General features: G+C 41.0%; 3 protein-coding genes across 4 annotated transcripts; 1 reads left to right on the top strand and 2 right to left on the bottom strand.

Moving 5' to 3' along the window:
• Positions 1 to 1514: 1514 nt before the first annotated feature.
• LOC113896576 (mitochondrial ornithine transporter 2) lies at positions 1515 to 2926 on the bottom strand. The gene has a single exon (XM_027548806.1). It carries the CDS (start codon positions 2924 to 2926, stop codon positions 2021 to 2023), a length of 906 nt encoding a protein of 301 aa, XP_027404607.1. The 3' UTR covers positions 1515 to 2020.
• A 4408-nt stretch (positions 2927 to 7334) lies between these two features.
• Positions 7335 to 9667, bottom strand: TAF7 (TATA-box binding protein associated factor 7). The gene has a single exon (XM_027546201.1). The coding sequence runs from the start codon at positions 8896 to 8898 to the stop codon at positions 7849 to 7851; it is 1050 nt and encodes a 349-aa protein (XP_027402002.1). The 5' UTR covers positions 8899 to 9667; the 3' UTR covers positions 7335 to 7848.
• On the top strand, positions 9481 to 26114 carry LOC113895241. Of its 2 annotated transcripts, XM_027546203.1 has the most exons (4): positions 9481 to 9631; positions 13529 to 13617; positions 22717 to 22970; positions 24295 to 26114. In XM_027546203.1, exons 1-4 carry the CDS (start codon positions 9481 to 9483, stop codon positions 24392 to 24394), a joined length of 594 nt encoding a protein of 197 aa, XP_027402004.1. In that variant the 3' UTR covers positions 24395 to 26114. The 2 variants fall into 2 exon arrangements, 1 of the variants encoding a protein (XP_027402004.1); XR_003511800.1 differs by lacking the exons at positions 9481 to 9631; positions 13529 to 13617 and having other exon boundaries at positions 22202 to 22970; positions 23219 to 26114.
• The last annotated feature ends 18 nt before the right edge of the window (positions 26115 to 26132 follow it).

The raw sequence follows: 26132 nt of genomic DNA, 5'->3' as shown, positions 1-26132 counted from the left end.
TCTTACACCATAGAGCCAAAGAACAGATGCACGAGCGTGTAGGGGTCAGATAGACTATGTCGTTTTAATTTTTGTCAGTGCCTATATACATGCATATGGTACAGTTTAATAAAGTTGTTTTTAATGTTTCATTGTTTTGTAAGGTCTTATGTATAATCACCAGTAAAATTCACAGATAACCAGTACAAAATTTAGAAGGTTCCAACACTGTAAAAAACAAAAACGACTAGGAGTTATGGATCCTCAGGTAAGCTTCAGAATGGGTCCGCTCTAACATTAATCACTGTGAATTGCAAACACTTAAGTTCTGTCTAGTTCTGTTTGAGAGGAGAGGACTTCATTCATCCACTGGTAATATCACTTGATCACCATTAGGGAACAAAAAGTTCTCATGGCTTTTGCACTCGCTGTTCCCTGGAAAGGTTTCTCACTGGTGGAGGCAGAATGAATGATCCAAGGGGGATCCTCTGTCCATGGAATACTCCAGGCAAGAATACTGGAGTGGGTAGCTAATCTCTTCTCCAGGGGATCTTCTCCACCCAGGGATTGAATGCAGGTTTCCTGCATTGCAGGCAGATTCTTTACCATTAGCTACCAGGGAAGCCCCCCTCCCTAAAGAGGATCAATAACCCCTAAATGGGCCAACAGTAAATCCTGGAATTCTTCCCAGCCCAGGACCCTGAGACTGGAAGCTAAGAATTGTTGTCAGCTACATGGGTCTTCATCAAAGCATTTAAGCACAGCTCCATTCTTCACCACTATTTCAGTCTAAAGTAGAGCAGAGGGGAAGCTCTTTGGGAGAGAAGAGGAATGAAATTTGATACAAAGGCCAGGCTATTTCCCAGAGACCTAATGCCTAACGAAGCCACACCTAAGAGTATGGAATATGATCCCACTTTGAAAATGAGTAGCATTATTTTAAGAGTAGAGCAATCCTGGGGAAATCTGGGATGCCTACCCTGAAACTTTAACAAATGTGGAAGCCACATCAGTATGCAAGTATACTCTCCTCTTAAAAATCAAGATGAGAAAAAAAAAGATAAAATCTTGCCATTTGCATCAACATGGATGGACCTTGAAGGTATTAAGTGAAATAAGTCAGACAGAGAAAGACAAATACCATATGACTTCATTCATATGTGGAATATGAAAAACTAATAAACAAACAAAATCCATAATAAATGAACAACCCAAAACCAAACAAAACAAACATAATTACATTACAGAGAACAGAGTAGTGGTTTTGGGTGGGGGGTGGGGGAGGTTGGCAGGGAGGGTGAAGAAGGAAGACAAACTGGATAAAGGGGATCAATTATATGGTAATGAAAGAAAAAATAAATTATTTTTGGTAGTGAGCACGTTGTAGGGTACATAGAAATAAAAATATAATGCTATAAATCAGTTACTCAGTAAAAAATAAAATAAATGAATCATTGTAGATGCAAAAAATTGTAGATGGATATTTTGGTTTTCAAGCACCACACAAAAACTTTTTAAAAACTTTAATTGGCTAGAACAGTGCACATTTTAAGCAGAGTTTTTCAGAGACCCTGCATCTTGAGTGGATTAAGCAATCATTTATAAGCACCTTCAGAAACATGCTTAACTCGGTTTTTTCTTGTGACATAAGATTAAACACAGGAACCAAGCTCTATTTAATTCACACAACGCATAACCAACCAAACTGCACGTACATATGCAGATTTATGCAAAAACTCAACTATAATTCTTTTTCCCCCAACTGTATTTAGCTTTTCAGATTAGGTACCTAGGACCACCCACTCATGCTGTGTATCTCACCAAACATAAGAGCAGCAATTTTTCTATTTGAATACAATTATGGGCTGAAATTATATGATATAAAATGAAGTTTCTTCTATAAAGTTTAAGAGTATAAGAAGGAAAGACAAAAACAAAGCTCCCAGGAAGTCAACAATAATACCGCACTGGTCTAGAGCTTCATGAAACTGAGTTACAGTCCCCAAAGGCTTGTACTTGGATTCCGACTCACCAAGATACTTCAATATGCTTCAAACTGGCTCATCATCATTTTCCTGCTGTATTCATAAGCCAAAAATAGTGCTGCATTGGCAGGAAACGCTCGAATCAGAGTAGCTTTCAGACCAGAATATAAAGCTGCTATTCCTTCGGTTCTCACAACACTTAAAAGAGTTCTGATGAATCCTGTCTGTTTTCCAAACATGGAAAGAACCTGAATTCTGGATTTGATACAATCCACGGGGTATATGACAAACCAAAGGCAAATGCCAGCAATTCCACCACTTAACATCAAGGGGACAGGGCCTAGTTCATCTTTTGAACCCCCGGAGGCAAAAAACGATCGGCTCAGTTCATAGCCACCGAAGAAGAAGAAATAGCCTGGTACTACTTGAAACAGAGTACTGGTGAGTCCGTGGTAGAAGCCCCAGGGGCCATCCTTTCTAAGGATACTCTTCACGACGGACCAAACTGTATCATGGCTTTTGGCTATCCTCCCTGACATCTCCAGTTCGTGCATGGTCTGCAGCCGGCACTTCACGAGCTCAGTGGGGCACAGGGCCAGCGCGGCAAACGCTGAGGCGATGGAACCTGCGGCCGCAGTTTGCAGATCATTCAGCTTCGCCTGCTCGTCCAGTCCAGCCACTTTCCTAACGAAATGTTGGCAGAAGCCGTAGCACATGAAGAGGACCGAGTTCTCGGCGACGTAGGCCATTAGCGCGGGGCCGGTCCCCTTGTAGAAGCCCCGCAAGCCCACCTGGGAGTACGTCTTCAGGGCACAGTCGGTGAGGCCCTTGTACAGGCCGGGGAACGTCTGCATCTTCACCTTCATAGTGTCGAAGGGCTGCCCGGTCAGGACGCACGCTGTGCCCCCCAGGGCCCCCGCGGTGAGGTCGATGGCAGCCTGGATAGCAGGACTGGATTTCATGTTCGCCCACCCGCCGGTCTCCGCAGAAGTCCACTCTCTGGAGTTTAAGACGGGCGTCCTGTGTCCCACCCCCTACTCTTGGCTGTCTCTCCCCAGCTGGAGTAGCCGCTTAACCCCAGATTAGGCCTCGGGCCGCCCTCCCCGCGCACCGTGGCCCAGCGCTAACCCCCGGCGGTGGCCCAGCGCGCGCCGCTCCTCGCTCCGTGTGACCGCCGGACCCCCGACGCGGCGGTCTGTTAGCCCCGCCGCCTGTTAGCTCCACTCAGCCAGGCCGTCCCAGCTCCGGCGGGCTTGAGGACGGACTAGATAAACACTTCAAATGAATTACAATACAGCAGTTGAAAGCTATTCGATAAATTCCTGAGATTAGGGGAAGAAACTCTAGGCGCTGCTGCAGCGGAGGAAGAAATGCCTTCCTATACGGCTAGACCCCCGGCCTCCCGCATTTTCTACTCGGCCAAATAAAATGGGAGGTGCTCCCAGTTGATCGCGCCTGGAGTCAAAGGGTCAATCTTCAGAGACAAAGGTTTATAATAGAGAAAACAAACAAACACGGGTTGTGGGGCCGGAGGGTTGTTACCTGACTGTCGGTGTATCCTACAGGTCAGAAAACCCTTAATCGTCTCCGGAGAGGAACAGCTTCGCAAATGTGCCGACCGCCGGGCCTCTCTCCAGTTGTGGCGCTTCGCTCGCCTGGGGACGGGAAGGGAGGCCTGAGGCGGACGGAAGCTGTATTTCGTGGCAACATCGCCGAGGCTCTGGGCCTGGATCCCTGCGCGCTAGTGGACGCAGAGCCCTTATTATTTCTAGAGGTAGGGCACGGCCTTGTACAATCGGCTTGGAAAAGAGATATTTATATATAGCTAAGAAAGTTGATAGAAAAGAGCTGTGTGGTTCTGGTGCTTCCGGGCTCTCGTTGAGGAGCCATGCACCTTTGTGCAACATAAGTTCTGGGTGTAATTGACCACAGACCTATTAGGCAAGATGTGGTTTGGGCCATCAGGGAGGGTACCGCTGCCAGGACACTTTTTCCTCCCAGACGCTTATAATCCCAGCGTTGGAACCAATGCTCTTAAAGTTTAAGTTCTAAGCCCTAGGCGGTATTTAACTTTGGGGGTTAAAAAACAAAATGGGGAGGGCTTAAATGATTCATTTTGAAAGCTTTCTTTGATCCTTTGGCTATCAGCTAATATTTTAAAGTGCAGCACCTAAAAGCAGATGGTGCATGGATAGATAAGTGTTTGTCATCAGGTAGACTTCATTGCCATAGAAAATAGTGACCTGGTCTTTTCTTTAGAGTGCCCAAATGTACCTGGATTTCTTTTCCCCGGTACCACATGGTTTCTTCAGAGAATAATCTTCCAATCTTCCAATATGTCTGTTTGTCCGTGCTTGGGGATGGGGGAGGGGGCAGTGTATGCCTTAAGTACTTATGTAAGGAGATCAAATGGGAGAAGAGGGTTGACATTCTGCAATCAGAAAAGACTTTCACACAATTCCCTTGTTTAAATGCTGTAGAACCCAGCCTTCATCTGGGCCTTCTTTAGTTCAGTTTACCCATAAAATAAACTTTCCTTCTGTGGGATGGGTAAGGAAGTCATCTGGCTTCCTCCGGTGAGATAGGGTTCCTGGATATCCAACCACTCTGAACACAGACTTTTTATTATTTGACTGCATTGCCGGGCCTGTGGGATCTTAGTTCCCCCACCAGGTATCTAATCTGTGCCCTCCACAGTGGAAGCTGGAATTCTAACCACTGGACTGCCAGGGAAGTCCTAGAACTTGGGCTTTAATTAATCTTGTTTTCAGCCGCACACCTTCCCTTTTCCTTGGGAAATGGCCTGCACAAACGGCCAGGCTCACAGTGTCTATGTCAAGTGGGTTTGTTTCCTCCTTGGTATACCTCCTTGTAGACATTTAGCATGAAATTTTCTGCCACCTCTGAATTAATCATTCCTTCACCTGCTTTGGTCTTATCAAAACAGACTGACATCTCTCATCCCCTGCTGTCTCACCTCCTATTCTTTCCCTTAGGGGCTGCTATGCTGTATCAGCAGGCTTTCTGGGAGAGAAAAGAGATTCACAAGAACAATGTGCCATTTTAAACTAGAAAAAAAAATTTTAGTCCTATCATATTTGAGTCTTTAAAAAATGTTTTGGCTTTTAAAACTGTCCATTAATGACATATGGTTCATTGTTTATTTTTTTATTTTTAAATATTAAAAATTGTTTTTTATTTTTAAAGCACATACTGAGTTTTTACAAACACAAGAGATGGAGGTTACTGCAGTAAATCATTAAGCTTCTGCATTAAGTTCATGTATGTGTATATTTTGGAAAAACCAAATTAGTAATCAGTGCCAGGGATCATGCGGGCATTAATAGAAAAATGGTCTGGAACGTCACTGAACAGTCAGACATAGTTGTACAAATATTACAGCCAGAACTCAAGTTCCATAAAATATACTAAACAGCTGGACTTGGAGCTGTACTGTATATACTGTTTACAGAATATACTGTAACACTGCCCAAGACAAAAGGCAGTCTTAACCATCTGAAACCATTTTTTCCTGATTCTAACTTAATCAAAATTATGATGCTTCTGTTTTAAATTTAAGCACATGTACTCCCAAGCATACATGGAAAATAATGGCAATGAAATTTCCATATTTTCAGTGAAGTCCATCACTCTTAAGAAGATGCATACCCACATCACAAGTTCCCTAGATATCTGATTGAGTAGCCAGATAGGTTACCAGAGAAAGTAAAGTCTGAACTGAGGGCTGAGTAACAAAAAGCTAGCCATGATCTAGACGTTCCAGAAAAAGGGAAATTTAAGTGTAATAAAAGCAAAGCTCTGTAGTGTGAAAGAGCTGGGCATCTGTAACACAGAAAGGCCAACATCTATACTTCCTGTGTGGTGAGCAGTTTTCCTAGTCTGTTTTTACACAGAATTCTTACTGGATACTAAAAAACATTAAAAAGCAGAGTTCAAGACACAGTCCTTCAGAGACTTGACTTGTCACAATTTGTCTCAATTTTTCATCTCAAACATTTGATCTATAAATTCAAAATGTCTAGGCTTTATGACATTTAGAACTGAACATAAAGACCCCCATGTACCTAATCTATAAATACAATGAAAAAGAAGGCCACAGTGATATGCTTATTGCAGCATTCTGTATAATAGCAAATTTAAAACAGAACAACCTAAGCGACCAGTAATAGGGGAGTGAGTAAAATTAAGAATTTGTAAAATTTCTGCATTGCTTAAAATTTTCAGTGAGTTTTTTCTCTTTTAAACTTTTTAAAAAAAATTCAATTTCTGTTCACAAATTCAGAGAAATATTGAAAACTGTAGCCCAACTATATATCACACTCATCAGACAAGGGAGCTGTGAGAAAAGTGAGTCTTTTTTGGAAACTCTGGGTTTACATGAAGGGAAATGGATCTTAAGTTGTTCTCTTTTGAAGTTTATGTAACAGATAATTACTCTTCATTATGGAGGCCTTATGCAAAACCATAAATAAATCAAACAAAAAAAAAGCTACAGTAAACTCAGTATGCTTATGCGGTAGATGTATGTATTGAAAAACTGTTTCTGCTGTAGTTTAAGCTTTGATTTAGATTTTTTAATTTGAAATCAGTCAACATTTAAGTTTCTTCATAGACTTTTCTACCATTTTGATCACTCTTTCATTCAAGTTTGTAATCACTGCCTAGAAAATAGGCAATAATTTGCTTCTATTCCAGGAATTGTTTTCAAATCCTTTATATGTATTAACTCAATAACCAAAATCAAAGGTCCCAAGGTAGATGATATTATTACCTCCACTTTAGGTAGAGATGAGGAAATTGAGACAAACAGATTTACTTGCCCAAGATCACTCAACTCAGGCACTACATCACCTGACCTTGTGATTTTAACTGCTTTTCTCTTCTTTAGTGACTAAAAAGGCAAAATGCCTAATCTCAGTGAATTAACAGCTTAGTAAGGATATGAGCAACAGGTAACTTAGACTCTGGTATGACAGGTGTGCATAAGAGTACTTATCCCAGTAGACTATTATAGAGGAAGAGGAGTAATTAAACTCCTTGAAAAAAATGTAAATAAGCTCAGGATTGAAAACAGTGGGAGAATGGGAGATTAGGCTGGAAAAAACATTCAGATAGTTTAGGAAGGCTCTTTATTTCCTAACCTCCAAATGGAGCAGGTGGACTGGAAACATAATGTAAAGGTGGTACTGCCCAATTTCTTTGCCCTTGCTGTGTTCTTTTCTTAAAATCGAACATAATTGCTTCTTTTCCTACAAAACAGAATCCAATTGGTCAATCTATTAAACCCCACCAGGAAACCACTTCAGAAGAGGATAATATCCACTACCCCGAAAAGAGCAAGACACATTATAAAGTGAAACTTAACTTGCTTTTATTTATTGTTGAACATTACGAAATGACTTGCAATGCAAAAATACGAAAAATTGCTTTGAATAGCTGGAAAATTAGCTATAGCATCAAAAAACATAAGCAAACAAACTTTACTGCCTCCAGACTAGACTCTATTGATTTACCTCAGATGTCATCACAGAGTAGCAATGGAAGCTTCTAATCAGAGAAACAGCCACAAAGTCCTGCAATGAAGCTGTGATTAATAACTAAGTTGAACTTTTCACTCCACTAATCCTACAACTCTCTACATTTATCTGTCTATACATTCCTACTTCCTACAGGATAAACACCTAGCAAAGTGGTTCCAAAAGACAAATGAGTTAGAAATTCACATTTGTCTACAAGACAAATCCAAAAGAATACAGTGGAAGAAACTGCGAACTACTGCAGTTTTACAAGCGATGAAAACAAAAACATTTTCTCTTTCAATGCTGACCTCTCACAGTAATGAAATTAAGTATGAAACCACTCCTCACTTCTCTAGGAGTGATTCTAGCTCTTCTTGCAAAGAGCTGAGCTGCTCTTTTTCCCGGTCTTCCTTCTGTTTCAGTTCATCCAGCACAGCCTGAAATCTGTTCTTGAGAGCCAGGTTTTCCACTTTCATGATGAGATCCTCCTGTCGCTTTGCTCTGTCCTGGGTCTCTTGGAGCTTGCCTTTCATGTTATCAATCTGTTTCTGAATTCCCATAACCAGCTGATTGGTTCCCTCGTTTTCTTGGTGCTGTTCATCTGATTCATTTAGTTTGTCCTGTAGCTGCCTTTCCAGATCTTCTTCAGTGTCTATGATGTTTATATCTTCTTCATCTTGATGCTGTGTCTCATCTTCATCTTCACTGCTGCTGCTGAGGTCATTGAATATCTCCCGAAGCTCATCATGTTCTAAGGAGTCATGGCCCTGCCTATGCCCAGACATTCCTGGGGAAGAGATATCAAGGCCTTGATTTTCTGTTTCTTTTGTCTCATCTTCAGCAATTATTTCCCAGCGGGTACTGACAGCTTCAGCATCTGTGCTCAGCAACCGCTTTACTTCTTTTTCCACATCTGGAGACTCAATATACTTTTTCTTTGCTGTCTTACGGAATCTTCTCTTTCTCACATTTTTCAGAGGCAGAGTAATTCCATGGTTCCATACAAATTTTTTCTCTTTGTCCTTATCCTTCTTTTTGCTTGCTTTGGGATCAGCAGTAGCAACTGGTTCCTCCACAGGAGGATACAGATCACCATCAACTGTAGAGACAAGCATCTGACAGACATCAGCTGTCTTGTAAAAGGTTTTTTTATCAATGGTTTTCAAACTCTCCATAACACACGGCAGGTCTACCAATTTTGCGGCCAAAGGGACTCGGTCCACTCTGACAATTCCATGACGCCCATCAGGGTGTAACTCAATTGACAGTCTGTCCTTCAAGTTGACATGGCCAGACTGTACCGCCCGCCTCACAGTAGAGGCATACTCCGGGGGTAGGCGTAAGATAAACTGGCTCTCTAGTTCATGAGGAGCATCATCTTTGCTCTTACTCATTTTTATTTCTTTGTAATTCACTTTTTCTCTAATAACCACTTGTTGCACTAAAAAGTTCCAGGTACTTCACCAGAAAGACCAGTTCTTTATAAACGTGAATCCTTAATTACAAAGAGTTCTAGGTAGAACATCAGCTAAGCATATATTTTTAATTATGCCCCAAGTCTTTCTTAAAACGCCGTGACTGAACACCAGTTGTTACTGATGCATTGTCTTATTCAGTTATGTCCATTTAAATCTATTAGCTGCAACGCCAAGTTTCAACCTCTAGATGCCGCTGCAGAACAATGCAGAGAAAGCAAATGGCAGCTCCTACGGATTTTCGGCACAGAAAGTAAGGCTCAGCAGATAACGCCCAAACCACAAACTCTCCCGGAACAAAGATATTCAAAATGCGGGGCGTAGTGAGCTCTCTTCGCCTCGGGTACTTACAATCCAGTGACGATTATAAATCCAGATTCTCCGGACAGGAACGAGCGGAAAAAGCCACTCAGAACAAGGCCGGGAGCCGAGCGTCTCTTTCTTGATTCCTTTGTTCTTCCCGGCACTTGGCAAAGCGATCCGCTATTGATTATCGGTGAAATGACTCGGAACCAGCAAGGTGAAATCTCGCAGAGAGCCGCAGCTCTGAGCGCCAGACTTTGCAACTCCGCAGCTCGGCGTGCCTCTGTCCGGAGCTGCAGAGCGAGCGGAAAAGAAAGCGTTACGTCACCCCGCAGGACTGGAGGAGTCTGTGAGTGACAGCACGCCTTGGGCGGAAGTGCAGGCTGTTTCAGCGCGCGCAGGCGCAACTCGCGATTACGCCGTTCGGCGTGGCTTGTTATCTCGCGAGATTTTAGATTTACGAGAGGGTGGGGATCAGGTTTCCAAAACAGCCACTACCTTTAAAGTGTTTACGGAAAGCAATTCTAAGAAAGATTGTCTCACCTGCTTCTGCTAAGCCAGCGCTTTTACTAGCTCGCCGGGGGCCGGTTACTTCCTAGGCTTCCGTGTGATTGCTGGAGATAGGCCGTCCGTGCTGAAATAGTGTTTGTTTCTGGAAACATCTCGGAGTCTCCCAGACTATGTTCTTAAATCTGGAGCCGATAAAAGAATTCATAACTAATCCTGCCTGTGGATTTTAAAGTACCTGAATCAGTGGCGTGAGGACGTGCTGCCCACTATGTAATTCTGTGTTTGTTGATAGTTAAAGTGTCCTTAGGGGGCTTGTGACTCACGGTCTGTTTGTGTTTTGGAGACTTCCTGAGGCAACAAGGGTGATTTCTTTTATAATGTGTTAGGTGTAGGTATAAATGTAAACAGGGAACGTAGTGTTCTTCGGGAGGCCCGTGTTCATTGAAGACCGTTGTCTGAAAGACAAATGGTCTGATTAACCTTTAACTGAAGTATTACACCCTGCCACTAATTTGCCAGTAATTTTTTAGTTTGGAATTAAAAAAAAATTCACCTCTACTGTTCAGGTAACTTTTCTACTTGCCTCTTTAGGTTGTCAGGTAGTCTTAACATGGATTTATAGTACTTCAGACTAACAGTGTAAGAGTTTTCACTTCTGTTCATTTCCATTTATTAATAGGGTCAATTTGGTAGAGTATCACAATCATTAAAATTAAAATTATATTCTCTAAAATATCAGCACCTGCATCTTAAGTTTAAGGGGACACGCTTAAAATGTGATTAACATATAGAAAATTCACTTTATTTCTTTTGTACTTATTGTCTCCCTCACCTAAGATTGGAAGGTCCATGATAATTAGAAGTCTAACCGTGTGCTCATCTGGTCCCAGTGCCTCATATCAAAACGTGGGAGATAACAAATATTTGGTAATTGAATGAAAAAATTGACCCATCGGAAGAATATAATCTAAATCCTCTAATAATTTGTGAGAGAAAATACATTCTGTATTGCCTTAAAATGAAAGAGAGTCACTTGATAGACATTTCCTCTCCAGTCAAGGGTCCTACTAATTGTTAGGAGGCCGGAAGTTTGCAAACAGCAGATGTGAATGTGTCCCATTTGGTTTCAGCAGACTGTGATATTGCATATCATGGGGTGGAATTTAAATGCTTGACCCCAGTTTGGTTTTTCATGCTAAGTCTGAAGGGAAATTATGCACTTGCACATAATTGTGCTTTAGTTCTTTGTTCTGTAATGTGTTGAAGAATGTTCAGTTCAGTTCAGTGGCTCAGTTCTGTCCAACTCTTTGCGACCCCATGAACTGCAGCACACCAGGCCTCCCTGTCCATCACCAACTCCCGGAGTCCACCCAAACCCATGTCCATTGAGTCGGTGATGCCATCCAACCATCTCATCCTCTGTCATCCCCTTCTCCTCCTGCCCTCAATCTTTCCCAGCATTAGGGTCTTTTCCAATGAGACAGCTCTTTGCATCAGGTGACAAAACTATTGGAGTTTCAGCTTCAACATCATTCCTTCCAATGAACACTGAGGACTAATCTCCTTTAGGATGGACTGGTTGGATCTCCTTACAGTCCAAGGGACTCTCAAGAGTCTTCTCCAATACCATAGTTCAAAAGCATCAATTCTTCGGCACTCAGCTTTCTTTATAGTCCAACTCTCACATCCATAATTGACCGCTGGAAAAACCATAGCCTTGACTGGACGGACGTTTATTGACAAAGTGATGTCTCTGCTTTTTAATATGCTATCTAGGTTGGTCATAACTTTCCTTCCAAGGAGTAAGCGTCTTTTAGTTTCATGGCTTCAATCACCATCTGCAGTGATTTTGGAGCCCCCCAAAATAAAGTCAGCCACTCTTTCCACTGTTTACCCATCTACTTGCTATGAAGTGATGGGACCGGATGCCATGATCTTAGTTTTGTGAATGTTGAGCTTTAAGCCAACTTTTTCACTCTCCTCTTTCACTTTCATCAAGAAGCTCTTTAGTTCTTCTTCACTTTCTGCCATAAGGGTGGTGTCATCTGCATATCTGAGGTTATTGATGTTTCTCCTGGCAATCTTGATTCCAGCTTGTGCTTCCTCCAGCCCAGTGTTTCTCATGATGTACCCTGCATAGAAGTTAAATAAGCAGGGTGACAATATACAGCCTTGATGGACTCCCTTTCCTATTTGGAACCAGTCTGTTGTTCCATGTTCAATTCTAACTGTTGCTTTCTGACCTGCATACAGGTTTCTCAAGAGGCATGTCCGTGCTGATGTATATATAATTTCCAGGATGATCTATTTCCTCTTTTTGAAGAAAAGTTTCCAATGTGCTAGTCCCTTAATTGTACCCAATTTTAGTTAACTCATGGATATGAATTTAACATGCTGGCTTCTGCATAATGCTTTATTTAATCCTATATAATCTGAGGCCGGCCATGCTTATACATGAGAATAATCCAAATATTGCTTTGCATTTCAATTGCCTGTGAGTTTTATGATGCTCAAATAGCTTTATCACGGAAAATAATTTGAGATAAATTGTGGGAAATTTAGATTTTCAAAAATTATGATCTATTTCAGTTAGTAAACCTTGAAATAGAAGGTTGTCAGAGATAATTGAAAGAATCAACTGAAGTTACCCCAAAAGTATCTACCTCCTTCAATTGTGAAACATATTTTCTGCCTTTACTTTAATACATTTTCTGAATGTCATTTATAAGGGGTAATTACACTGATCCTAGAGCTAAGAGCACTGCAATATCACCATTACCTTAATGTCTGTTGATAAATTCAGTTTTTTTTCATCAAATCCATTTGACATATAGAAACCATTGAGTTAATAAAAGAATTACACTCCTGTGGTTGTTCCATAGAATATCTGTGATACTGGTGAACCAAATATTTCTGTGAAGCAGTAAATTGCCCACTGTGGGAACAAGCCTCAAAGGGCTTCCTACCTGTGATAAAGGAGTATCACGATCAGGCTAGTGCTGTATGTTTGAAAATTCCTTTTAATACACTTTCAAGTTCCTTATACTATGGAGGTTATGTGGGTGTTGGGAGAAGCCTTGTTTATATTTTGGAAACTGAAAATTATAGGAGTGAGGAAATAGCAAATGCCCCCCAAATATACCTTATATACTGTTCCAGCAGTATACAATCAGTAAAAAGCAGGTTAACGATAATGTAGCAGCCTCTTGTATCAAACAGGAAGCTTTCTATAGGAAAAAAGGTCAACCTACACTGGTTTAAACAATAAGAAAATGTGTTATCTCAAAAACTAGATAGTCTAGAGTAACTCTGTCCAAGAGAAATACAACGTGAGCCACAGGTGAAAGCTACATATGTATGTTAAATTACCTAGAGGCCATATTAAAATGCCAAAAAAAGCACATTAAATTAATTTCAATAGCATTTTATTTAACCTAATTATCAAAAATATTGTTAAACATGTAATCAGTATAAAATTATTAATGACATATTTTACAATCTTATTTTTTACTGACTCTTCAAAATCAGGTGTGTATTTTACACTTAAGGCACATTTCAGTTTGGACTATCCACTGGCCCAATGGCTACATGTGGATGGGTGGTTACAGTATCAGACAGTGTAGTTCTAGAAGTATGGCTGCCTCTAGGCAGGATAGAATCATGGTCTGGCATGAATTGTTAAACTGTTGCTAATTTTGGAGAATGAGCATTTATTTATATTTTCGTATTTTTTCAGCCTTACCCTCACCTCCTTGTAAACTTCCAAAGTCTGTGGTCATAAGAAACCTGCCAGCAGTAACTGAGGAACTTCCTTCCTTGTCCATGGTAAGTTCAGAGAGTGGTTCTTTCCAACCAGAATCTGTCTTTCAGTTTGATTGGACCAGCTTAGACCATATGCCTATCCCTGGCTCAATCATAGTCACCAGCACCAGAGGAATACCTTAAGCCTGTATTTTCAAAATGGTGGGGAGGAAAAGACATTCACTGATGTCTGATTCACTGATGATTGTTGCACCTGTGGGATCTACTGGCATCTCATGGGTGCTGCTAAATATCCTATAATGCATAAAACATCCTCCCTACAACAAAGTTATCTAACTCAAAATATTGCAGTAGTACCAGGGTTGAGAAACCTTGCCCCAAGCTTGTTATTTTTTAACTCATGGTTTTTAAAAAGACATCTATTTACTTGGCTGTGTTGGGTCTCAGTTGCCACACTCAGGATCTTCGTTGTATCCTTTGGGGTCTTACTTCCCAGACCAGGGGTTGAATCCATGTGCCCTGCATTGCAAGGTGGGTTCTTAACCACTATACCACCAGGGAAGTCCCACACTGGGACTATTTTTTAATTATTAATTGCTTTAATACATATTCCTAAACACGGGCAAGAGGAATGAGATCACCAGTATTGGCTTAGATCTATCAGAACCTACTATCACTGTGAATAGTTTCAGCTGCCCCTTAAGTACACAGAGGGTGGCCCTCTAAAAAGGAAGTGTTGGTAGAGAGGAAAGGGCATGGGCAACTGTCATAATCTATTTGGGTTGCTGTATCAAAATACCATAACTTGAGCGGCTTATAATCAATGGAAATTTATTTCTCAGATCTGAAGGCTGAGAAGTCTGCAAAAGGCAATGGCAGCTTTGGTGTCTGATGAGGGCAGGCTTCCTGGTTCATAGGAGGTAGTCATTTTTTGCTCTGACCTCACATGGTGAAAGGGATGGGGGAACTCTCTTTGGCCCATTTTACAGAGGCACTAATGCCATTTATGAGGACTTCACTCTCATGACCTAATCACCTCCCCAAAGCCCTACCTCTCAATACCATCACATTAAGTTCCAACAAATGAATTTTTTTGCAGGGTGACATAAATATTCAGTCTATAGAGGTAATCAGTAGTATCCATGAGAGAGCGGATTATTATGAGGATTATAATAGTATATGTAATCTATATACTACTAATCAATTCAGTCGCTCAGTCATGTCCGATTCTGCTGCCCCATGAATCGCAGCACTCCAGGCCTCCCTGTCCACCACCAACTCCCGGAGTTTACTCAAACTCATGTCCATCGAGTCGGTGATGCCATCCAGCCATCTCATCCTCTATCGTCCCCTTCTCCTCCTGCCCCCAATCCCTCCCAGCATCAGAGTCTTTTCCAATGAGTCAACTCTTCGCATGAGGTGGCCAAAGTACTGGAGTTTCAGCTTTAGCATCATTCCTTCCAAAGAAATCCCAGGGCTGATCTCCTTCAGAATGGACTGGTTGGATCTCCTTGCAGTCCAAGGGACTCTCAAGAGTCTTCTCCAACACCACTGTTCAAAAGCATCAATTCTTCGGCGCTCAGCCTTCTTCACAGTCCAACTCTCACATCCATACATGACCACAGGAAAAACCATAGTCTTGACTAGATGGACCTTTGTTGGCAAAGTAATGTCTCTGCTTTTGAATATGCTATCTAGGTTGGTCATAACTTTCCTTCCAAGGAGTAAATGTCTTTCAATTTCATGGCTTAAATCACCATCTGCAGTGATTTTGGAGCACCCCCAAAATAAAGTCAGCCACTGTTTCCACTGTTTCCCCATCTACTTGCCATGAAGTGATGGGACCAGATGCCATGATCTTAGTTTTCTTTTTCTTTTTTTTTTCTTTTATTTATTTATTTATTTTTTTTCATGATCTTAGTTTTCTGAATGTTGAGCTTTAAGCCAACTTTTTCACTCTCCTCTTTCACTTTCATCAAGAGGCTTCTTAGTTCCTCTTCACTTTCTGCCATAAGGGTAGTGTCATCTCCATATCTGAGGTTATTGATATTTCTCCTGGCAATCTTGATTCCAGCTTGTACTTCCCCCAGCCCAGCGTTTCTCATGATGTACTCTGCATACAAGTTAAATAAGCAGGGTGACAATATATAGCCTTGACGTACTCCTTTTCGTATTTGGAACCAGTCTGTTGTTCCATGTCCAGTTCTAATTGTTGCTTTCTGACCTGCATACAGATTTCTCAAGAGGCAGGTCAGGTGGTCTGGTATTCCCATCTCTTTCAGAATTTTCCACAGTTTATTGTGATCCACACAGTCAGAGGTTTTGGGATAGTCAATAAAGCAGAAATAGATGTTTTTCTGGAACTCTCTTGCTTTTTCCATGATCCAGCGGATGTTGGCAATTTGATCTCTGGTTCCTCTGCCTTTTCTAAAACCAGCTTGGACATCTGGAAGTTCACAGTTCACGTATTGCTGAAGCCTGGCTTGGAGAATTTTGATCATTACTTTACTAGCATGTGAGATGAGTGCAATTGTGCAGTAGTTTGAGCATTCTTTGGCATTGCCTTTCTTTGGGATTGGAATGAATACTGACCTTCTCCAGTCCTGTGGCCACTGCTGAGTTTTCCAAATTTGCTGGCATATTGAGTGCAGCACTTTCACAGCATCATCTTTCAGGATTTGGAATAGCTCAACTGGAATCCCATCACCTCCACTAGCTTTGTTCGCAGTGACGCTTTCTAAGGCCCACTTAACTTCACATTCCAGGATGTCTGGCTCTAGGTCAGTGATCACACCATCATGATTATCTGGGTCATGAAGATCTTTTTTGTACAGTTCTTCTGTGCATTCTTGCCACCTCTTCTTAATATCTTCTGCTTCTGTTAGGTCCCTACCATTTCTGTCCTTTATTGAGCCCATCTTTGCATAAAATGTTCCCTTGGTATCTCTAATTTTCTTGAAGAGATCTCTAGTCTTTCCCATTCTGTTGTTTTCCTCTATTTCTTTGCACTGATCACTGAGGAAGGCTTTCTTATCTCTCCTTGCTATTCTTTGGAACTCTGCATTCAGATGCTTATATCTTTCCTTTTCTCCTTTGCTTTTCTCTTCTCTTCTTTTCACAGCTATTTGTAAGGCCTGCCCAGACAGCCATTTTGCTTTTTTGCATTTCTTTTCCATGGGGATGGTCTTGATCCCTTTCTCCTGTACAATGTCACAAACCTCCATCCATAGTTCATCAGGCACTCTATCTATCAGATCTAGGCCCTTAAATCTATTTCTCACTTCCACTGTATAATCATAAGGGATTTGATTTAGGTCATACCTGAATGGTCTAGTGGTTTTCCCTACTTTCTTCAATTTAAGCCTGAATTTGGCAATAAGGAGTTCATGATCTGAGCCACAGTCAGCTCCTGGTCTTGTTTCTACTAATAGTATATATAATATATATATATACATAATATATATATATATATAATTCCAAAAAGAACACAATGGCCAATAAGCACATTAGAACATGTTTAACATTACTAATTATTAGGGAAATGCAAATGAAAACAACAGCCAGGTACCACCTCATACCCACTATGATGACTGCTATAAAAAAAACAGAAAATAATAAATATTATCGAGGATGTAGAATCAGGAAACCCTTGTGTACTGTTAGTGGGAATGAGGTAAAATAGCATAGCCACTGTGAAAAACTGTCAGTGGTTCCTCAAAAAATTAAAAATAGAATTACTATATGATCCATCAATTCCCCTTCTGTGTATAAACCCTAAAGAATTGAAAGCAGGGTCTGTAAGAGATCTTTATCACCCTTGTTCATAGCTGCATTATTCACAGTAGCTAAAAGTTAGATACACCCAAGGTATTTATCAACCAGTGAATGCATGAGCAAAATGTGATATGTATACATACAATGGAATATTATTCAGCTTTAAATACAAAGGAAATTCTTTTTATAAAATTGAAATATAATTGACCTCAGTTCAGTTCAGTTCAGTCACTCAGTCGTGTCCAACTCTTTGCGGCCCCATGAATCGCAGCACGCCAGGCCTCCCTGTCCATCACCAACTCCCGGAGTTCACTAAAACTCATGTCCATCAAGTCAGTGATGCCATCCAACCATCTCATCCTCTGTCATCCCCTTTTCCTCCTGCCCCCAATCCCTCCCAGCATCAGAGTCTTTTCCAATGAGTCAACTCTCCGCATGAAGTGGCCAAAGTACTGGAATTTCAGCTTCAGCTTCAGTCCTTCCAATGAACACCCAGGACTGATTTCCTTTAGAATGGACTGGTTGGATCTCTTTGCAGTCCAAGGGACTCTTAAGAGTCTTCTCCAACACCACAGTTCAAAAGCATCAATTCTTTGGTGCTCAGCTTTCTTCACAGTCCAACTCTCACATCCATAAATAACCACTGGAAAAACTATAGCCTTGACTAGACGGATCTTTGTTGGCAAAGTAATGTCTCTGCTTTTTAATATGCTATCAAGGTTGCTCATAACTTTCCTTCCAAGGAGTAAGCATCTTTTAGTTTCATGGCTTCAACCACCATCTGCAGTGATTTGGAGCCCAGAAGAATAAAGTCAGCCACTGTTTCCACTGTTTGCCCATCTATTTGCCCTGAAGTGATGGGACCAGATGCCATGATCTTAGTTTTCTGAATGCTGAGCTTTAAGCCAACTTTTTCACTCTCCTCTTTCACTTTCATCAAAAGGCTCTTTAGTTCCTCTTCACTTTCTGCCATAAGGGTGGTGTCATCTGCATATCTGAGGTGATTGATATTTCTCCTGGCAATCTTGTTTCCAGCTTGTGCTTCCCCCAGCCCAGCGTTTCTCATGATGTACTCTGCATATAAGTTAAAGAAGCAGGATGACAATATACAGCCTTGACAGACTCCTTTTCCTATTTGGAACCAGTCTGTTGTTCCATGTCCAGTTCTAACTGTGGCTTCCTGACCTGCATATAGGTTTCTCAAGAGGCAGGTCAGGTGGTCTGGTATTCCCATCTCCTTCAGAATTTTCCACAGTTTATTGTGATCCACACAGTCAAAGGTTTTGGGATAGTCAATAAAGCAGAAATAGATGTTTTTCTGGAACTCTCTTGCTTTTTCCATGATCCAACAGATGCTGGCAATTTGATCTCTGGTTCCTCTGCCTTTTCTAAAACCAGCTTGGACATCTGGAAGTTCACAGTTCACGTATTGCTGAAGCCTGGCTTGGAGAATTTTGATCATTACTTTACTAGCATGTGAGATGAGTGCAATTGTGCAGTAGTTTGAGCATTCTTTGGCATTGCCTTTCTTTGGGATTGGAATGAAAACTGACCTTTTCCAGTCCTGTGGCCACTGCTGAGTTTTCCAAATTTGCTGGCATATTGAGTGCAGCACTTTCACAACATCATCTTTCAGGATTTGAAATAGCTCAACTGGAATTCCATCACCTCCACTAGCTTTGTTTGTAGAGATGCTTTCTAAGGCCCACTTGACTTCACATTCCAGGATGTCTGGCTCTAGGTGAGTGATCACACCATCGTGATTATCTGGGTCGTGAAGATCTTTTTTGTACAGTTCTTCTGTGTATTCTTGCCACCTCTTCTTAATATCTTCTGCTTCTGTTAAGTCCATACCATTTCTGCCCTTTATCGAGCCCATCTTTGCATGAAATGTTCCCTTGGTATCTCTAATTTTCTTGAAAAGATCTCTAGTCTTTCCCATTCTGTTGTTTTCCTCTATTTCTTTGCACTGATCACTGAGGAAGGCTTTCTTATCTCTCCTTGCTATTCTTTGGAACTCTGCATTCAAATGGGAATATCTTTCCTTTTCTCCTTTGCTTTTCACTTCTCTTCTTTTCACAGCTATTTGTAAGGCCTCCCCAGACAGCCATTTTGCTTTTTTGCATTTCTTTTCCATGGGGATGGTCTTGATCCCTGTTTCCTATACAATGTCACGAACCTCCATCCATAGTTCATCAGGCACTCTGTCTATCAGATCTAGTCCCTTAAATCTATTTCTCACTTCCACTGTATAATCATAAGGGATTTGATTTAGGTCATACCTGAATGGTCTAGTGGTTTTCCCTACTTTCTTCAATTTAAGTCTGAATTTGGCAATAAGGAGTTAATGATCTGAGCCACAGTCAGCTCCCAGTCTTGTTTTTGCTGACTGTATATAGCTTCTCCATCTTTGGCTGCAAAGAATATAATCTGATTTCAGTGTTGACCATCTGATGATGTCCATGTGTAGAGTCTTTTCCTGCATTGTTGGAAGAGGGTGTTTGCTATGACCAGTGTGTTCTCTTGGCAAAACTCTATTAGCCTCTGCCCTGCTTCATTCCGTATTCCAAGGCCAAATTTACCTGTTATTCCAGGTGTTTCTTGACTTCCTACTTTTGCATTCCAGCCCCCTATAATGAAAAGGACGTCTTTTTTGGGTGTTAGTTCTAAAAGGTCTTGTAGGCCCTCATAGAACTGTTCAACTTCAGCTTCTTCAGTGTTACTGGTTGGTGCATAGGCTTGGATTGCTATGATATTGAATGGTTTGCCTTGAAAACAAACAGAGATCATTCTGTCATTTTTGAGATTGCATTCAAGTACTGCATTTCGGACTCTTTTGTTGACCATGATGGCTACTCCATTTCTTCTAAGGGATTCCTGCCCACAGTTGTAGATATAATGGTCATCTGAGTTAAATTCACCCATTCCAGTCCATTTTAGTTCGCTGATTCCTAGAATGTCGATGTTCACTCTTGCCATCTCCTGTTTGACCACTTCCAATTTGCCTTGATTCATGGACCTAACATTCCAGGTTCCTATGCAATATTGCTCTTTACAGCATCAGACCTTGCTTCTATCACCAGTCACATCCACAGCTGGGTATTCTTTTTGCTTTGGCTCCATCCCTTCTTTCTTTCTGGAGTTATTTCTCCACTGATCTTCAGTAGCATATTGGGCACCTACTGACCTGGGGAGTTCCTCTTTCAGTATCCTATCATTTTGCCTTTTCGTAGTGTTCATGGGGTTCTCAAGGCAAGAATACTGAAGTGGTTTGCCATTCCCTTCTCCAGTGGATCACATTCTGCCAGACCTCTCCACCGTGACCCACCCGTCTTGGGTGGCCCCACACGGCATGGCTTAGTTTCATTGAGTTAGACAAGGCTGTGGTCCATGTGATCAGATTGACTAGTTATCTGTGATTATAGTTTCAGTGTGTCTGCCCTCTGACCTACAACACTATATTAGTTCCAGGTGTACAACATAGTCATTCAGTATTTTTGTACATTACAAAATAATCACGACCACTGTAAGTCTAGTTGCCATCTGTCACCATACAAAGTTATTATGATTTTATTGACTATACTGTATTCCCCATACTATCGATTTCATCCTTGTGACTCATTTATTTTGTAACTGGAAGTTTGTACCTCTTAATATTCCTCACCTATTTCACTCATCCCCACACCCTTGTGACAGCCACCTGATTGTTCTTTGTATCTATGCATCTGTTTGTTTTATGTTTTTCTTTTTTCGGTTCCCCATATAAGTGAAATCATATGGGATTTGTCTTCTTCTGTTTGACTTACTTCACTTAGCATTATATCCTCTATGTCCATCCATGTTGTAGCAAATGGCAAGATTTTTTAAAAAGATTTATTTATTTATTTATTTATTTTATTTTTTACCTGTGGTGACTCTTCATTGCTGCACTTGGGCTTTCTCTAGTTTTGGGAGCAAAACTTTGTTGCGGTGCACAAGCTTCTCATTTCCCTGGCTTCTTTTATTGTGGAGCATGTTCAAGGGCTTCAGTAGTTGTGGCACATGGGCTTAGTTGCTGCAGAGCATGTGGGATCTTCTGGGACTAGAGATGGAATGGTGTCCCTTGCACTATAAGATGATTCTTAACCACTGGACCACCAGGGAAGCCCAAGATTTTGTTCTTATTTATGGCAGTATACATATGCCATATGTACATATATGTACACCACTTCTTATTTATCCATTCATTTATTGTTGGACAATTAGGTTGCGTCCATATCTTGGTTGTTGTGAATGGTGCTGCAGTGAACATAGCGGTGCTTAATCTTTCCAAATTAGTGTTGTTATTGTTATTATTGTTATTTTCAGAAACATACCCAGAAATGGAATTTCTGCATCATGTGGTAGTTCTGTTTTTAATTTTTTTAGGAACCTCATTCTCTTTTTAAAAAGGAAGGAAATTCTGATATAATAATGCAACATGGATGAACTTTGAGGATATTATGCTATGTAAAATAAGCAAGTAAAAAAAAAGACAAATACTGTATGATTCCACTTATATGAGTTATTTAGAATAGTCAAAATCATAGAGACAGCAAGTAGAATGATGTTTGCCAAGGGCTGGAGAAAGAGGAGAATGAGGAATTACCATTTAATGGGTAGATGGTTTCAGTTTTATGAGATAAAAAAGAATTCCAGAGATGGATAATTGTGATAGTTGCATGACACTATGAATGTACTTAATACTACTAAACTGTACACTTAAAATGGTTATGTTGGTAAATTTTGTTTTATGTAAAATCATAATTGAATAATGCAATTACTGATACTTTAAATTTTTTGTTGGTATTTTCTACTTTTTATAGTGGTGATTTCTTTTATATTATAGAATATACAGTGAGAATTTCCTTTTCTAATGTAAAATTGTTTTTACAATGGATAATTTCTTGAGTAAAAAATGTTTAAGAAAAAGAAACTTCAGTAGTATTCTTCAAAAGAAAATGTCAAGAGGGAAATTGTGTAAGAATTTTAAACTGATGTGAATTTTAATAAATTTAAACATTTGTTTTAAATTTTGTAGAAATACCATTTTATTGATATTTTATCAAAAAGAAATAGTGACCGGTAGCCTTTATACTGAACCAACTGGTATTTTAAAATAAATCCCGGAAATAAAGGAGGACTTTCAGAAATAACAAGCGGTAGATATCCTACTGGACCTCTGGGTGCCGCTGTCGGCCAATCCGTGGCTGGAGTGAAACAAAGGGATCCACTAGCGATTCTGACGCAGCAATGTCCGCAGACTTTTGAGAAATGCACCAGGAGCAGACTGCACACCATCTCTCCCGCAATCTGCTCCAGATATCTGGGTCTAGAAGGTGAGAAAGAGCCGCTGCCTTTTCTTTCCAGCGCACTTTGGTAATCCGAGGAGCAGCTGTAGTGAGGTGTATTCAGACCTACAAAGCAGCATCAAGAAGAAATGGAAGTCTCCTTACAAGGAAGACACGGGAGCGAAGGAAGCGCTCTTTCTTTCCCGATGTCTTTGTTCAACTTAGTGAACTGCGCAGAAGAGGCACTGTGAGATTCCTTCCGGGAGACGTAGCCAAGGATTTAAAAGTGGGGATTCGCGCCAAAGATCTACCTCTCGGTGACCAGAACCATGGGTGAGTGCTGAGCAAGGAGCAGGGAGGAGCAAAAGAATGACAGGATAGATGTAGCCAATAGGCCAAAGGGAGTCCCTAGGACCCTTGAATTCTGAAACCTTCACTGGAAATTATTTTACATAATAAAAGTAGTTATATAAATATTTTATATTTATATTTTATATATTTATATATTTTATGTAAACTATTTCTATTAAAGTAGGGCTTCCGTGGTGGCTCAATGGTAAACAATCTGCTTGCCAATGCAGGAGGCTCAGGTTCGATCCCTGGGTTGAAGCGATCCCCTGGAGAAGGAAATGGCAACACACTCCAGTATTCTTGCCTGGGAAATACCATGGACAGAGGAGCCTGGTGGGAGATAGTCCATGGGGTTGCAAAAGAGTAAGACACGACTTAGCAACTAACAAACAACAATTTACCCTAGATATAAATAACATATGGCTTTGAGCACAGCCATTTTGTATTGCAAATTCTGGAAAATACCTTAATAGGAGCAAAGTTTACTTCCAAACTGCAGTAGATACGGATGCCGCAAATAATTCTCTACAAGTTTATCAGATTAGTTTCAGTTAGACAGCTCTCTTACTGCCAAAAGTAAAAGAGAACACTGGGGCAGTAAACTCTTTGGTTATTTATTGGGAAAATCTGGACCAGTGTAGCAGAGCTGTCATCACTTAGTGGTTAAGAGAAGATTCAGGGGAAGATGCAGGTCTTGGATGCCAAAGCCAGTCCTCCCATACTGAGCTACAAGAGTACAGCAGTCTGTCTGCCAGAGAACCTCCTTGTCTGCGTTCTTCAGGTGATCCCTGCAGACCTAGATGACACCCTTAAGGTAGAGTTCTCCTCCACTTTTCACAGTCTCACCAGGCATACAGAATATATTCCATAATGACGGCACTGTCTTTGACTTTGAAGAATGACAGTTACATCACAGCATAGAAGAGAAGACTGGGGACAGTTAAGGGCCTTTTTCACAATCCTGGTTGAAATGGGGTTGAGAACTATAATGCAGTGCAGGTGACTTTCAGCTGGATGTTTAGTCCTATTAGAGATAAGAACTATAGTTGGTGTAATCAAAACAACAGGACTCAGAGACTTGCTTGAAAAGAGCAGTGAAAGATATAGAGAGTAATAAACAGAGAGCCAAACAATTCACCAATGAGAATTAGTAATTCTTTGTAAACCACTGGCAGATGAAGTTCTAAACTGGGGGCTGACTTGGAATTATGAGGTAACTGACAAGGACAAGCTGTCCCTCTCCTCCCACACAAGCATCAGCCTGAATATAACCCACATCAGCAAAAACGCTCTAGTTTTCCAACAGGTCTACTGTATGGTCCAGGAGACTGCAAGCACTCACCCAGCACCCTTTAGTGCTGCCCATTGCACACTTTAGTGCTTCCAACTCAAATTTGGTGCTCTAAGTACATCCTGTTTTTCCTGACCAGTGACCTGGTGCTGTTGTCTGACATGTCAGCGAGTGTAGAGCACAATGGTGTTAAATGCAGCCTACCTTTGAGCTGACGCTATGCCCCTCGACCAGGGCTCAGTGACATCCTGAGTCAGCCTGTAATAGTGGACTACCACTGCCAAAACTTAAAGAACACTCGCTATGCCAGGAGTTGCACCTGGAAGTTGTGTCCCTCTTCAGTGGGGCACTGCTTACTGTGCAGCCGGACTACCTGGTCGCCAAGATGGACACTGACTGGGCACAACACCTGCCTGTCCTGCAGGTGCTTCAGACCACCTGATCTGACTCTTCAACCTGAGGATGCCCAAGAGTCAGATGCCCACTGGGGCACTATGGATGACAGGGATGTTGCTCTTGGGGACTTGCTGGTCACTGTGCTCAATGACAATATTTGTCACACTGCCGCTGGTCTTTGCAGGAGCTATGGACAGACTTCCATGACCACCTGGCATCTCCTACCAGAGCTGCAGTTTTACTTGGTTATGGCCTTTTGGCCTTGATCTCCATGCTCTTCTTCCTACAGTGACTCTGGCCATAGCCCAGTGCCTGCACTGCTCTTCCAGCCCTGCTTTCAGCCTGGTCCAAGCCTGGATTTGGAGTTGCTCCCACTTTAGCAGGAGAGATTTGCCCTATTCTTACTGTCAATTTATGGCTTGACTTCAGATCTTGCAATCTTAATTTCTCCAAATTAACTTGGAAACCTTTTAACTGGATAGTTTCTGTAGTACCATCAGTGAAGCCTTAAATATTACATTGGATTCAAATGTATACGTGTGAATTTTAACACTTTTACTTCATCAATATCCTGCTGTAAGCAGTTCTGCTTACTTTTGTTGTCTTTAGAGGTGAGGGGAGCTCTACAAATTCACTTGCTAGTTTCTATGTATATTTTGATTTGTTTCATTAGCCAGAAAATTCCTTTGGGCAAAATTTTGTGCCTATTAATGTATGGTCTGAGAAGTTATGTTTCCTGCTGAAGAGTTCTTTCTTCGAAATATTGAAGGAAGTTCACGGCATCTTTAAGTTTCTGCTCTTGGGCTCCATTATACTTGTCTTTGAGAAGTGGAAAATTGTAGATTTGGTTATATAAGAACATAGATTGTCTCTCCCAAGAACTATTCTGGCCTTTGTTTCCTTTCTTTCATCATTTTCCAGACCCTTCTTAGTCATGGTGTCCATGGGTTGGCTGCCAATATCTAGCCCAATTTGTTCCTGAAAAATGTCAACCTCTAGAATGCAGAGATCATTCTTTCCTAACTTCTGTGTAAGTTTAAATAAATGACACTAAGTCTGAGACATTTTAGTTAGTAACCATTTACTAATTTTGCAATGAGTAAAAGAAGGAAGGCAGTATAGTTTTAAAATCTTGCTATTTTAGAAAACCAACTTCTTTTGGAGAATGTATTAAGTGTGGATGTAGGAAAATACATGTTATTCTAATATAGACTAAAAATAAAGATGTGGCATTTTTATTTTCAGTTTTGAAAAATAATATCACTGCCTCTTGTGTCTCTTAAAGGCTAAATTAGATGTTCATGTGACATTTTTCCAATGGAATGTCAAGAACCCAGTGTTTTTTGTTTGATTTGGTTTGGGTTTTTGGCCACAACTCTTAGTGCCTGGACCAGGGATCGAATCCATGTCCCTTGCACAGTCTCTCTCTTTTTTTTTTTTTTTTACAGAGTCTTAAT

The sequence above is a fragment of the Bos indicus x Bos taurus genome, chromosome 7, assembly GCF_003369695.1.
Source record: "Bos indicus x Bos taurus breed Angus x Brahman F1 hybrid chromosome 7, Bos_hybrid_MaternalHap_v2.0, whole genome shotgun sequence".
NCBI classification, from domain to species: Eukaryota; Metazoa; Chordata; class Mammalia; order Artiodactyla; family Bovidae; genus Bos; species Bos indicus x Bos taurus.
The sequence above is the reverse complement of the archived record's forward strand: the minus strand, read 5'-3'. Positions and strand labels throughout refer to the sequence as shown.

Coding starts and splice junctions, on each gene's coding strand:
- LOC113895241 (XM_027546203.1), top strand. CDS start 9,481: ATGACTCGGAACCAGCAAGGTGAAATCTCGCAGAGAGCCGCAGCTCTG. Junction 9,632..13,528: donor CCGCAGGACTGGAGGAGTCT/GTGAGTGACAGC, acceptor GTATTTTTTCAG/CCTTACCCTCACCTCCTTGT. Junction 13,618..22,716: donor AACTTCCTTCCTTGTCCATG/GTAAGTTCAGAG, acceptor TTTTCTTTCCAG/CGCACTTTGGTAATCCGAGG.
- TAF7 (XM_027546201.1), bottom strand. CDS start 8,898: ATGAGTAAGAGCAAAGATGATGCTCCTCATGAACTAGAGAGCCAGTTT.
- LOC113896576 (XM_027548806.1), bottom strand. CDS start 2,926: ATGAAATCCAGTCCTGCTATCCAGGCTGCCATCGACCTCACCGCGGGG.